Raw genomic sequence first — 15,192 nt, 5'->3', positions numbered from 1 at the left:
TTTTGCAAATTTATCATCTTGAGGTACAAATCTAAGGAAAGGAACAGAAACATTTCTGCTGCTTTGGAGATCTGAATGAGCACAGTGGCCTCCATCATCTGTATATGGAAGAGGTTTGGATCCACCAGGACTCTTGCTGGAGCTGGCCGCCCATCTAAACTGAGTGATCGGGGGAGAAGGGCCTTAGTCATGGAGGTGACCAAGGCAAGAACCTGATGGTTACTCTGTCAGATCTCCAGTATTCCTCTGTGGCGAGAGGAGAACCTTCCAGAAGGACAACCTAGATGAAAACCTGCTCCAGAGTGCTCTTGACATCAGACTGGGGCAACAGTTCATCTTTCATCTTTTGATTCGTGTTGCAAAGAGGAATGGGCAAAACAGCCCAAAGATAGGTGCACCAAGCTTGTGGAATCATATTCAAGAAGATTTGAGGCTGCAATCTCTGACAAAGGAGCATCAACAAAGTGTTGAGCAAAGGGTGTCAATACTTATGTAAGTTTGATTTCTTGTTTTTGTTTTGTTTTTTTATACCTTGGAAAAAAAAAACTTTTCAATGTTTTAATGCTGTCATTATGGGGTACTGTATTAGTTTGAGGGGGAACAATGAATATGCTCCATTTTGGAAAAAAACTGTCACATGAGAAAATACTTTCCAGATACACTGTATATTCTCAAAGTAAGCTGCAGCAAAGACATTGTGAGCAACAACCAACCCCACCACCACAAAAAAACAACAAAAAACAATAATACAATGAATGGAAAGAGCTGAATTGTACTGTGCCACACTTTAGTTGTAAATATAATAATATTTTTGATTAACTGCAAGTGGTACAATATATAAGTAACACTTTTTGATGGTTACTCATTTTACTTCAAAAAAGCTGAGTTCTTTAAACCTTCTAAGCTTAAACAATGTCTCACTTGTGGAGAATAGCTTGTCTCCTGGTGCACGATGTTTCTTCTTGAATTGCTGCAAAACATATTCACAGAACGTGTGCTATGGATTTTTGTAATATCTGTCAGAGCCACCAGATGGCGGGATTTATGCAATAAATTTATCTGCCAGTTTCTGACTTGAGTTATGGATGTTGGTGTTGCTGTCAGAATAGCAGTAAATCACAAAATCATGACAATGTCCCAATGTCATCTATGACATTGTCAGCTGGAAAAGGCCAGGGACACGCCCACCTGTCACCTGACTACAGCAGATCGCTTCCTCCTTTTGACAGGTGAGACAGTTCCATAATGTGCTGGATGCCGCACATGGTCCCCTGACCTGTGTTTAACAACAGGATCGCTGACATGGCGCATTATGCATGTGCCACTTTCCATTGGAAATAACAGTTTTTGGAGGAATTATGGGATTTCCAGGAACAACATGAATGAGGCTTCTGCAGGTGAAATTCAAATGAAAATCAGGGTTTCTTATGTGTCTTATTTACCAGTGGTGTACACTGCCATCTTGTGGCTGCAGAGTGTCAAGTCATGCATGAGTATTTTTTTATTTACCTTTGTCTCCTCCTCATAGTCCGGACATAGTTCTGGGTTTGCCACAGAACTGCCACAGCAGTTCAGCTGTCAATACACAGCAAATACAAGTTCAGAATAAAAATAACGACTCGGAGCCATGAAGTCAGCGGAAGGTTTTTACTCACCACTTTGTGATATATGGATGCGATTGCAGTGCCGTTGGCATTGGACACGTCAGCGACTGAGCTACTGTAAAACTTTTGAACTTCCTCAACAATCTAGAAAAACAAAACATAAGAACTAAAGCACTGCGTGCGTAGAGTGCAAACCTCCGCCAACACTAGTTTGCAATTGCACAAATTTTTACCTTGGAAAAAATTTTCAAGCTCAAAGTCCTGTTAGAAGTGGCTTTTCATAAACTAAAATATAATACAAAATATAGATAAAAAAAAAGGCTTTTCAATGTTAAAATCAAATATCCAAATCAAACTTTGTCAGTCGATAAAGGATACCATCCTACACAACACTCTCAGATATGAAAGAAATTTGATCTTTTGTGACAGAGTTATGAATTTTCAAAAAATTGTTAGCCACAAAATCTGTAATCTGGATCGGATTAAATTTTGTCAGTCGATAGAGGATACCATCCTACATAACACTCTCAGATATGAAAGAAATTTGATATTTTTTGACAGAGTTATGAATTTTCAAAAAATTGTTAGCCACAAAATCTGCATTCTGTTGGCCACAAAATCTGTAATATGGATCGGATTAAATTTTGTCAGTCGATAGAGGATACCATCCTACATAACACTCTCAGATATGAAAGAAATTTGATCTTTTTTGACAGAGTTATGAATTTTCAAAAAACTGTTAGCCACAAAATCTGTAATCTGGATCGGATTAAATTTTGTCAGTCGATAGAGGATACCTTCCTACATAACACTCTCAGATATGAAAGAAATTTGATCTTTTGTGACAGAGTTATGAATTTTCAAAAAATTGTTAGCCACAAAATCTGTAATCTGGATCGGATTAAATTTTGTCAGTCGATAGAGGATACCATCCTACATAACACTCTCAGATATGAAAGAAATTTGATCTTTTTTGACAGAGTTATGAATTTTCAAAAAATTGTTAGCCACAAAATCTGCATTCTGTTGGCCACAAAATCTGTAATCTGGATCGGATTAAATTTTGTCAGTCGATAGAGGATACCATCCTACATAACACTCTCAGATATGAAAGAAATTTGATCTTTTTTGACAGAGTTATGAATTTTCAAAAAACTGTTAGCCACAAAATCTGCATTCTGTTGGCCACAAAATCTGTAATATGGATCGGATTAAATTTTGTCAGTCGATAGAGGATACCATCCTACATAACACTCTCAGATATGAAAGAAATTTGATCTTTTTTGACAGAGTTATGAATTTTCAAAAAACTGTTAGCCACAAAATCTGTAATCTGGATCGGATTAAATTTTGTCAGTCGATAGAGGATACCATCCTACATAACACTCTCAGATATGAAAGAAATTTGATCTTTTTTGACAGAGTTATGAATTTTCAAAAAATTGTTAGCCACAAAATCTGCATTCTGTTGGCCACAAAATCTGTAATATGGATCGGATTAAATTTTGTCAGTCGATAGAGGATACCATCCTACATAACACTCTCAGATATGAAAGAAATTTGATCTTTTTTGACAGAGTTATGAATTTTCAAAAAACTGTTAGCCACAAAATCTGTAATCTGGATCGGATTAAATTTTGTCAGTCGATAGAGGATACCATCCTACATAACACTCTCAGATATGAAAGAAATTTGATCTTTTTTGACAGAGTTATGAATTTTCAAAAAACTGTTAGCCACAAAATCTGTAATCTGGATCGGATTAAATTTTGTCAGTCGATAGAGGATACCATCCTACATAACACTCTCAGATATGAAAGAAATTTGATCTTTTTTGACAGAGTTATGAATTTTCAAAAAATTGTTAGCCACAAAATCTGCATTCTGTTGGCCACAAAATCTGTAATATGGATCGGATTAAATTTTGTCAGTCGATAGAGGATACCATCCTACATAACACTCTCAGATATGAAAGAAATTTGATCTTTTGTGACAGAGTTATGAATTTTCAAAAAACTGTTAGCCACAAAATCTGTAATCTGGATCGGATTAAATTTTGTCAGTCGATAGAGGATACCATCCTACATAACACTCTCAGATATGAAAGAAATTTGATCTTTTTTGACAGAGTTATGAATTTTCAAAAAAATGTTAGCCACAAAATCTGCATTCTGTTGGCCACAAAATCTGTAATCTGGATCGGATTAAATTTTGTCAGTCGATAGAGGATACCATCCTACATAACACTCTCAGATATGAAAGAAATTTGATCTTTTTTGACAGAGTTATGAATTTTCAAAAAATTGTTAGCCACAAAATCTGCATTCTGTTGGCCACAAAATCTGTAATCTGGATCAGATTAAATTTTGTCAGTCAATAGAGGATACCATCCTACATAACACTCTCAGATATGAAAGAAATTTAATCTTTTATGACAGAGTTATGAATTTTTGAAAGATTTTCCAATGTATTTTCCAAGATTTTCCTGACTAAAGCCTTTGAACTATGACCTTGAAAACTGAATCAGTTCTTGCCTATGACAATATGAATCTTTAGTGAAAATTTCTTAACAATATATGAAAATGTGTGGGCTCCATGCTGTTCACAGACAAACAACCAGACAAACAGAGACGACAACATAACCTCCTCTAACTTCATTGGCAGAGGTAATAAATCGTATCATGAGGGATAAATCTGTTATAATGTAATTTATGATAAATAACCGTACCTGCTCCTTGTTTATGAATCCAAACACGCCGGCAGCAATCTCCGCTCCAAAGATTATCACAAGGCACACGAAGAACTGCAGCACACAAACCAGACTTTAATTGTTTCATTGCCGCCTGTGAGGCCTTTCTTTCAAAATAAGAGTTTACCGTTCCAGAAATAATTCCAACTGCATGTATCATTGTAATTATCAGAAAAAAGAGCAGCACCCACCGACACCAGAAGACACTGAGATTCACGCACGGCACCGAAGCAGCCGAAGAACCCGACCAGCATCATGAGTCCTCCTGCGCCGAGGAGGATGTAGACAGCTGCAGAAAGACAAAAGAAAGGAAACAGGAGGTGATTTATGGCATGATATAAACGTTAAACAAACAAAGCTACAACTCAGGGGTGCCTGGTCTGACAGGAAAGACTGCAGATCTTATATTCAGCTGAGGGTGGCAGCATCATCACAGTCCTTTGAAGCCTGTATTGGAGCAGAGTTCATATAAGACTTGTTCTGTCTGAACACCAACAGATTAACAGGAAAGGGCATTTGACTGGTCGTGCACACTGTACTTAAAAGATGGTACTTAATGTACACACAGTTTATACTGAAAAGTACACCAAAAAATCCAAGTATACTTGGGGTATACTGATAAGTGCACACAAATTCAAAGTATAGTTGGTTTAGACTGACAGCACGAGTATACATGCTTAAACTGGCAGCTATTCTTATAGGAACGTGTAGCTATAAGAAGCAAGTGTCTTCAGGTAACTCGTACAGCTGGACTTCACGACCTCAGGGTTAGAGAGGTTCACTTGTGACTAGAGGGTCTTTGGCTCAGATCCTGATCAAACTGGAAAAATCACTAAAGCACTCACTGCCACTTTATTAAGTACACCTTGCTAATACCGGGTTGGACCCTCTTTTGTCTTTAGAACTGCCCTATTTTTTCATAGCATAGATTCAACAAGGTGTTGGAAGCATTCCTCAGAGACGTTGGTCCGTATTGACATGATAGCATCAAGCATTCAACCAGTCCACCCATTCTGCTCTGACCTCTGACATCAACAAGGTATTTTTGTCCACAGAACTGGATATCTCCTCTTTTTGGACCATTCTCTGTAAACCCTGGAGATGGTTGTGTGTGAAAATCCCAGTAGATCAGCAGTTTCTGAAATACTCAGACCAGCCCGTCTGGCACCAATAACCATCCCACGTTCAAAGTTACTTAAATCCCTTTTCTTCCCCATTCTGATGCTCGGTTTCACCACATTTAGATGCCTAAACACACTGAGTTGCTGCCATGTGATTGGTTGATTAACCACTGGCGTTAACAAACAATTGAACAGGTGTACCTAATAAAGCGGCCAGTAAGAGTATAACTAAATCAAATCAAATAAATTTTATTTATATAGCACCAAATCACAACAAACAGTTGCCCCAAGGCGCTTTATATTGTAAGGCAAGGCCATACAATAATTACGGAAAAACCCCAACGGTCAAAATGACCCCCTGTGAGCAAGCACTTGGCGACAGTGGGAAGGAAAAACTCCCTTTTAACAGGAAGAAACCTCCAGCAGAACCAGGCTCAGGGAGGGGCAGTCTTCTGCTGGGACTGGTTGGGGCTGAGGGAGAGAACCAGGAAAAAGACATGCTGTGGAGGGGAGCAGAGATCAATCACTAATGATTAAATGCAGAGTGGTGCATACAGAGCAAAAAGAGAAAGAAACACTCAGTGCATCATGGGAACCCCCCAGCAGTCTAAGGCTGAGTCTCAATTCTACCCCTTCCCCTCCGTTTTGCACGGGCACGAGAGACGGAGGGGTGTCTCAATTCTCTTTTTGGAGCGAGGCGGAGGGGTGGGCGGAGGGCTACAAACCCCTCCGTTTGGAGTGAATCTGGATGCACACTCCGTTTGGAGGGGTAGGAGGAGCTTACTGCTGTCTCCGAAAAAACAAACATGGCGCCGAAAGAGACGCATAAATGAAGCGGCTTTCATTACAAATTACGCTGTTTAGAAAGTTATAACTTGCCAAAAAACTTTACGGGCAATTGTCTATGACAGCAACATGTATGCATGTTGCGTATATTGTCGTTGTGAAGAATATTGTAACTTCACTCGTGCGCTGAGGTGTTATAATGCACATACACACGAACGCTACGATAAAACACTTTTATATCTCACAACGGAGAAAATCATGATAAAGGATAAGCATGTTAATTTGTATGTTCATAAATCTTTGCATAATATCAACCCCTGCTGTTGGATTTCAAGGTCTGTAACGTGTGTATTTTGTAAACAAACGGAGCCCTGAACACACGCGACTCCTAATAAGCTTTCAGGCAGAAAATGAGGAGAAGTTTCATCAGTGGGAATAAGTTGGAAAATATATACACACGTGTATGTGTAACACATAACCTGACGTCCTAATAGACTGATATTATTTGTCAAGGAAATTTCTAAAGCAAATAGGGCTGGATGCAAAAAATGGGAGAATTTGAAAAAGAAATATAAGGTTAACAGAACTAGATGCAGCCCATAACATACATACAGGTGCTGATCATATAATTAGAATATCATGAAAAAGTTGATTTATTTCAGTCATTCTATTCAAAAAGTGAAACTTGTATAATGTATACATTCATTGCACACAGACTGGTGGATTTTGTGTTTATTTATTTTAAATAAATAAACAGCTTTCCTGTTTTATCATTAGTATTTTATAATTGTGTGTCTTTATTATTTTTATTATTTTACTTCTTTTACTTATTTATGTTTTAAATTTTTTTTTATTGTGTTTTAATCTTATTTCATTTTATTCTGCTTTTAAATGATGTTTGTGGAGCGCCTTGAGGCGATTAGTCATGATTTGGCGCTATATAAATTAATAAATGATTATCATAAATTATTTTAATTACTAATTCATTAATTACTAATCAATCAATTAATGATTAATCAAAGAATATTAATTATTATTATTGATGAATTACGAGTAACATTAACATTAATAAATTACCAATCAATTAATTATTAAAAATATTCATTATTATTATTATTATAAATTACAAATTAATTAAATTAATTAACATGACATGATTGCAATGCGTCAAAGAAATCTGCAACTTCTTCTATTTCTTTGCATTTACGCAGAAAGGCGAGAAAATAAAAAGAGCAAACAGGCTACTGCAACAAGTTGCATTTCGGTTGCCATGTTAACAAAAAGTGAAGACGGCAGTTTGACACCGGCAGTTTTTTTTTCTCCTAAGGCGGAGGGGTGTTTCAATTCATAGGGCTAGAGGCTTACCCCTTCACCTCACCCCTTGTTTTAAAGGGGTAGGGGTAGGGCCAAGGGGAAGGGGTACAAAAGAGAATTGAGATTGGGGGTAAGTCTATAGCAGCATAACTAAGGGATGGTTCAGGGTCACCTGATCCAACCCTAACTATAAGCTTTAGCAAAAAGTAAAGTTTTAAGCCTAATCTTAAAAGTAGAGAGGGTGTCTGTCTCCCTGATCTGAATTGGGAGCTGGTTCCACAGGAGAGGAGCCTGAAAGCTGAAGGCTCTGCCTCCCATTCTACTCTTACAAACCCTAGGAACTACAAGTAAGCCTGCAGTCTGAGAGCGAAGCGCTCTATTGGGGTGATATGGTACTATGAGGTCCCTAAGATAAGATGGGACCTGATTATTCAAAACCTTAAAAGTAAGAAGAAGAATTTTAAATTCTATTCTGGAATTAACAGGGAGCCAATGAAAAGAGGCCAATATGGGTGAGATATGCTCTCTCCTTCGAGTCCCCGTCAGTACTCTAGCTGCAGCATTTTGAATTAACTGAAGGCTTTTCAGGGAACTTTTAGGACAACCTGATAATAATGAATTACAATAGTCCAGCCTAGAAGAAATAAATGCATGAATTAGCTTTTCAGCATCACTCTGAGACAAGACCTTTCTAATTTTAGAGATATTGCGCAAATGCAAAAAAGCAGTCCTACATATTTTCTTAATATGCGCATTGAAGGACATATCCTGATCAAAAATGACTCCAAGATTTCTCACAGTATTACTGGAGGTCAGGGTAATGCCATCCCGAGTAAGGATCTGGTTAGACACCATGTTTCTAAGATTTGTGGGGCCAAGTACAATAACTTCAGTTTTATCTGAATTTAAAAGCAGGAAATTAGAGGTCATCCATGTCTTTATGTCTAAAAGACATTCCTGCAGTTTAACTAATTGGTGTGTGTCCTCTGGCTTCATGGATAGATAAAGCTGGGTATCATCTGCATAACAATGAAAATTTAAGCAATGCTTTCTAATAATACTGCCTAAGGGAAGCATGTATAAAGTGAATAAAATCGGTCCTAGCACAGAACCTTGTGGAACTCCCTAATTAAAATTTAAATTCAAATTTATTAATTTATATAGCGCCAATTCACGACAATATCGTCTCAAGGCGCTTCACAACATAAAAACAGTTAAAAATTTAAAACACAATAAAAACAACCATAAGAAAAAAAAAACAGCAGTAAAAAAGTACAAGATTAAAAACACATCATAACACTAATGATAAAACAGGGAAAATAAATGAGTCTTTAAACGTGATTTAAAAGTCTCCACAGTGTCCGACTGCCGAATGTGTGCCGGCAGATCGTTCCACAGAGCTGGGGCACGATAGGAGAAAGCTCTGTGACCGGCACACTTCTTATTCACCCTGGGAACACACAGAAGTCCTGCACCCTGAGAACGCAGGGCCCGAGCTGGTACATAGGGGCTTATCAAGTCAGCCAGATAGGGAGGTGCAAGTCCATGAACAATTTTATAAACTAAAATCAATACTTTAAAATCCGATCTTGCAGAAACAGGAAGCCAGTGCAGGGACACCAAGATTGGCGTAATGTGGTCAAACTTTCTGCTCCATGTCAAAAGTCTGGCAGCAGCATTCTGAACCAATTGAAGACCCCTGATCCTGGACTGCAGTAAGCCAGAGAATAGAGCATTACAATAGTCCAATCTAGAAGAGACAAATGCATGAATCAAAGTCTCAGCATCAGCCATAGACAGAATAGGACGAATCCTCGCTATATTTCGCAAATGAAAAAAGGCAGTCCTTGTAATGTCTCTAATGTGGAGATCAAAGGACAATGCAGGATCAAAAATTACTCCAAGGTTCCTCACTTTATCCGGACCGAAGCTAAATGCTAGCTGACCAAAAATTATATAATTAACCTTAGTCCGTGAAGAAGATTCCCCATTTACATGAACAAACTGTAATCTATTAGATAAATATGATTCCAAATACCAGCATTACTGAAAGCAGCCAAAGATAAAGATATGTCTTTGGGATGGTTATGAATAATTTTTTCTCTAATAGTTAAAATTTTATTTGCAAAGAAAGTCATGAAGTCATTACTAGTTAAAGTTGTTAAAGTTAAACTACTGTCGAGAAGATCAATTGCAATGTAAAATAAAATTAGTTGTGCCTTCAAACTGTACTACTCTTACACTCAAAGCGTACTTCCAAGTATTCTTTCATAAACTAAAAAGTGGGCCAGTTTAGTCCCAAGAAGTGTTGAACTAGTACAATTACAAGTATACTACAAAGTAAGATAAGGAAGTAAACTTGAGGTTTATTCACGTTCACTGAATGAAATAAATTTGTATTTTTCTGGTCAGGTTACACCAGCAGTTGATTTCTTTGTCTTTCCACATTGTTGTATTTGTGTCATCTTTTGATTGACCTTCCTTCCTTTGTTGGCTTCATAATGGCTTATTTTTCTCCCACACACAGCTCTTTGTGGTCATTACACTGGCCGATCCTTCTAAAACATGTACACATACATACACAAATCCAAGGCTAAAGTCTAGAGTAGCCATCCAGAACTAGTATTTCAGACATGTATCATCTGGTGCAGGTGGTTTGGGGGTGTGTCCAAATACTTAAGGGCTTAACTGCATCTATAAAGTTTTCTGATGGACAATTCTCGTTGACCTTTACATCTTCGACCTTGAAACAGGGCCTCCGTATCTAAACTCTTCTATGATCTTTTGTCAAAGTACACACAGTCAGGTCCATAGGTATTTGGACAATAACATTTCTTGCATCTTTGCCTCTGTGCACCACCACAATGGAGCTGAAAGGAAACCATCAAGATGTGCTTAGATTGCAGCTTTTCTCAGAGTCACTGAATGTGTCTCAGACTTCATTTAATACAACCATTAAGCAATACAAACTGTATAGTACATCTGTCTGACATAGGCAGTTCTCAAGTGAGGGAAACCACCAAGACAGCCATGGCAACTGCGAAGGAGTTAGAGGCTTCTGTGGCTGGGAATGGTAGAACTTGTGCATAGTGCAAGTATTATCAGTCTGTGGCAAAGAGATGGGCTTTCTTAAAAAGAAGAGGTGGAATTCCAGCTACAGTTTTCCAGAAGGCACATGATAGACTCAAACTGCGACTTGATGTGTTTTCCTGTACTAAAATCATTCTTTATTCCATTCCACCATGAAGCAAATGTTGCCCTCAGCATACTATCTCCACTCACAAAAGCCTATAACTTCTTCAGAGATGTCATAGGTGTCTTGGTAGCTTCCCTCATGAGCATTAGTATGCTGTCTGTATTTCTTAAAGACTGATCTAAATAAAGTCCAAGTCAGGTTCATGGACTTAGACATGTTCACGTATCCATGCCCTGAATTGCCTCAAGTACAACAAGCTGTAAAAGATTTCCACATAAAAACAAAATATTTAGTTTGTGCAATTACTCACAGGGTCAGAAACAGAAACGGGGTCAGGGACAGTAATTCCTAAATGGGTTTGGTGATATTTCTGATAAACCCACTGAATTCAATTTAAAAGTCCACATCTACAAGCACAACATCTTTGTTTCATTTCAACTCTATTCTGATGGTGTGCAGGTACAAAATTACAAATACTGTCACTGCCCAAATACTTATGAACCTGAATGCAACTGTTAAGTCTGGTGGTGAAAAGTTTGTCAAAGTGTCTGTCCCTCTCTCTTACACACACACACACACACACACACACACACACACACACACACGGTTCACAAGAAACACATGTCAGTCACATGTTCCAAGACCTTTCACATGTATAGTTTCGGAGGCAGCTGCATAAATTCTTACATTCCCAGACAGATAAATCCCCGTCAAAATATTGATTCTGAGGTGACTCTGTGCTTGTTGGGACAATCTGAGGACAAACTGTCAGCATTCTGAGCCAGACATTGGCTCGTGCTGTTCCAGACGTGGAATCCAACCCAGCTACGTGTCATCATGACCTAGGAGTGTAGAAACAGCTCTGCGCCACATCAAAATGCGCTCAGGGTGCCGTGCGCATTAAAGGATCAAAACAAACAGCAAAAGTCAAATCAAATGTTGGTGTCGATATCTAAAAACGAGACGCCGCCGTCTAACTCCCTCCGAGCTGGGGATGTCGTCACCCCCTTTGTCTGCTCTCTGACTCCCAGCCGTCATGACTGAAGACTTTATTGGGTATGTGCGGGGGGTGGGGGCTCCCCGAGGGCCCCGCTCAGGGGACCCTGAGCGACACATGCAGCAGTTTAATTAATCCACACGGGACGACTGCAAGCTGTTGTTTTCCTGCAGTTCAACTAAAAAAGAGTAAAGACGCGGCTGTGTGCTAACTAAAGGCTGATGCTGAGCGGAGCACCTGGTTAGCGATGGAAAAATAATGAGTCCAGACAGCTCCTGCTCTGGCATGCTGACACGGAAACCGTCACAGCCACTTCTATTTCCATCAGTTAACCGCCGGCTTTAACGGTTGGCCTGCAGCGCTCCCTCTTGAAGTCGTGACATCCAGCAGACACTTTCCGTGTCCGTGTGTCATTAATACAAGCATCCGGAATGTACACAACCCACTGAGTATGACAGAGGTTTCCTTTGATCCCCCCAAAGTGTAGGTGTTGTGTTTGTGTCAAAAGCTTAACAACTGACTGCCCGAAATAAATCACAGAGATCACCGTCTTTTATACCTTAAGTAACATTAAATCATCTGGGGAGGTGATGGTCTAGTGGTTAAAGCGCTTTGAGCATCTGATACAGATGGAAAAGCGCTATATAAATGCAGTCCATTTATCTGTCTAATCTGGAAGGATGGAGCATTTTATTTATTTATTTATTCTTTCAAGTTTAAAGCAGTTCAACACTTAATCATACTCTTATTTTGAAATAGTTGTCTGTCTGTTTGTTCCCCTTCTCCTCCCAAGAATTTAAGACACTTTCCACAAACTGAATATGGTCATTTGGCTGATTTCTATCAAATGTGGTTTATTAATCTAGCAGATAACAGAGAAAACAAATCATGCAAATCTTGATAAAAATGCAAAATTAGGCAAAATTGATTTTTATGGCAAAACTTTGCAAATCTGATCAATCAGCCACTCAAAATTCCAAGATGGCAGCTTTTTTTTCAAGATGGCCACCAAAATGACATGGCAAACTATGGAGATCCCCTGTAACAACCCTGCCAATGTGGTTAACATTACCACAACAGGCTCATTTATCCAGAAACACAGAACAGAAACACAAAGGAGGGATAGGAGTTAGGAACATACGTCATGTGTGCAGATGAGTTCATATCAGTCTCTGTCTGTGTGTGCATAGAGTCTGGAGTGGCTGTAGAAGAGGGCAGATGAAGAGGGAGCCAAATGCTTCACCAAGGCCATTGAAATCCTTCTGGAGGAAAACAGCAGGGCATTTTGACCTTTGGTAGCTGATAAGGCTGCCATGTTTGGATTAAGCAGAGAGACACAGAATTCCAATACGGCCTCTCTTTAACCATCCAGATCTAATTGTGAATACTCACAGGTCTCCAACATCAATTCCTTGCAGGGCAGACAATTGCTCTGAGATGGCTTCCAACTTGCGTTTAAGTTCAAAAGTTAATGCAGTCTGAGAATGTACAGCCTTGCCCACCTCATTAATCATGGCGGACAGAGGTGGGGTTGTGGTTTTTGGTAGCAGCTGTCTTGCAAATTTTCCGGTAGGTCAGGGCAGCACATAATCCAAGCAGCAAAAGACCTCCTACCATAAAGGAAATAAGAATAAATCCTCAACCTCTTCCACAGAGAGTGGTGCCAAGCATGCAATGTGCCACTTCTCCTAGGCATTGAGAACATAGCTCGCAGGATAGGTTCCATCTGGGCATGCAGGGTCCCCCAGCCCTGATTCCTTGTTGAAAAAAAATGGTGTCAATAGCGTTGAGAAACCAGCTGATCAATTCCATGGTTATTCCAAATATGGTATGAAGAATACACAGTCTGGTGAAGTTGGGACTTTTGAAAGTTGGGGCAGAGATAGAGAAAAACACAGATGGAGAGGAGAGGAGGAGATGCAGCCGCCCTCGATGGAGTCCCAAGCAGAAGTTGTGCTTCAATGCACCATGGGAGTTCAGGGTTTGGGGTTTTAAATGTTGCTATTGTGGTTCATGTTAGTTTAACAGTGTTGTTAGTGTTATTGAGTTATTGTGTTTTTGTAGTTCAATTGGTTTAGTCAGTTTAGTTAAGTGTCATGTGTCCATTACCATGAGTGAAAACTCTTCTGCATTTGATGTCTTCTGCCACTGTGTCTGTTTATGTGTGTGTAAAAATAAAAGCACCTGTTTGTGGCAGAATGCAGAAAAGACGTATGTGTGCATGTGTATAACTTCGGTCACAGACAAACTAGAGAGAGCTGACATTTGCTGTTTGGTATGCTTATGTGTTTTGGGTCAAGGATGAACATTGCGAAAACAGAAAGTTGATCAGGCAAATACTTTTGGAGAAACTATGGATATTAGCTAACAACACTGAACATCGGATGTTGATATTTACATTCTGGATTCACATGCCATTACAGGAGGGGGCAGTAAATCATTTATATGAGTGCCTGCATGATTTTATTTAGCAAGTTCAATGTAAGTACATAATTGTAAATACCTTAAAATACATGGATGACATAACAATAAGTGAAAACACTTATTTCTATTGTGATTTGTTTAAAAATCAATTGACAAAATAGAACTAATAATAAAAAAACTAATAATAATAGTAATGATAATAATAATAGTGTGATAATAGTAATAATGATAATAATAATAATAATAGTGTGTGCATGATAACAAGAACCTAAACAATTTATAAATACATTAAGACAGTAAATTTACATTAAAAAATTATGTTGTTGTTGTTCATTCGGCTGCGCCCGGTTTTGTTCGGGGTCGCCACAGTGGATATAGCCAGATCCGCATTGGTATTTGGCACAAGTTTTACGCTGGATGCCCTTCCTGACACAACTCCAGTTTCACCTGGAGAAACACACACAGCCGCTGGTGTTCCAAAGAGGTCTCCCATCCAAGTACTAACGAGATCCTGCTCTGCTTAGCTTCTGAGATATGACGGGATCAGGCTGACACAGAGCAGACTAACAAAATGCACATTAAAAAATTATGTAATTAACAGGAAATAAAAGGGTTGAGTTCTTCTTCTAAAAACTGTTGAGGTCGAAGTTCTAAAAACATTTTGGACTCACCACACCATTCCAACTCATTATAGAAACTTTGCATTATTTATTACCACCCTTGAAAAATGTCAGCTACCTATTTTATAAACACTACTCAATCTAGAGACCGCGGATCCCCGCGGGCAACATGCTAGTTCCACTATATTGATGAAGACTGACCCACGGTCAGCGCAAGGAATCTGACTTTCAACCTAATTTGCTTTGGCAAGGTCATCCAGAGGTAAATCATTTGAACGAAGATCAAGGTCACAGGGGTCAAATGGTCAGTTTGCATCACCTTAGCTGCCTGCATACAGTAATCATCCACTCACCAGGACTGGATGGAGAATTGTGAGAACA

The 15,192-nt window shown here is 38.9% G+C and overlaps 1 protein-coding gene across 1 annotated transcript in view; it reads right to left on the bottom strand.

The window, feature by feature from the left end:
* The window catches only part of tspan2a (tetraspanin 2a), a 67,113-nt gene that overhangs the window by 2,169 nt on the left and 49,752 nt on the right, over nucleotides 1-15,192 (bottom strand). The window contains exons 4-6 of the mRNA XM_034166006.1: nucleotides 4,333-4,407; nucleotides 1,656-1,748; nucleotides 1,510-1,575 (exon numbers count right to left, since the gene is read on the bottom strand). Coding sequence (XP_034021897.1) covers nucleotides 1,510-1,575; nucleotides 1,656-1,748; nucleotides 4,333-4,407 — 234 coding nt within the window. The remainder of the gene's footprint in view (nucleotides 1-1,509; nucleotides 1,576-1,655; nucleotides 1,749-4,332; nucleotides 4,408-15,192) is intronic.

This window comes from Thalassophryne amazonica, chromosome 3 (genome assembly GCF_902500255.1).
Source record: "Thalassophryne amazonica chromosome 3, fThaAma1.1, whole genome shotgun sequence".
Classification (NCBI taxonomy): Eukaryota; Metazoa; Chordata; class Actinopteri; order Batrachoidiformes; family Batrachoididae; genus Thalassophryne; species Thalassophryne amazonica.
This window is presented reverse-complemented; position numbering and strand designations above follow the sequence as displayed.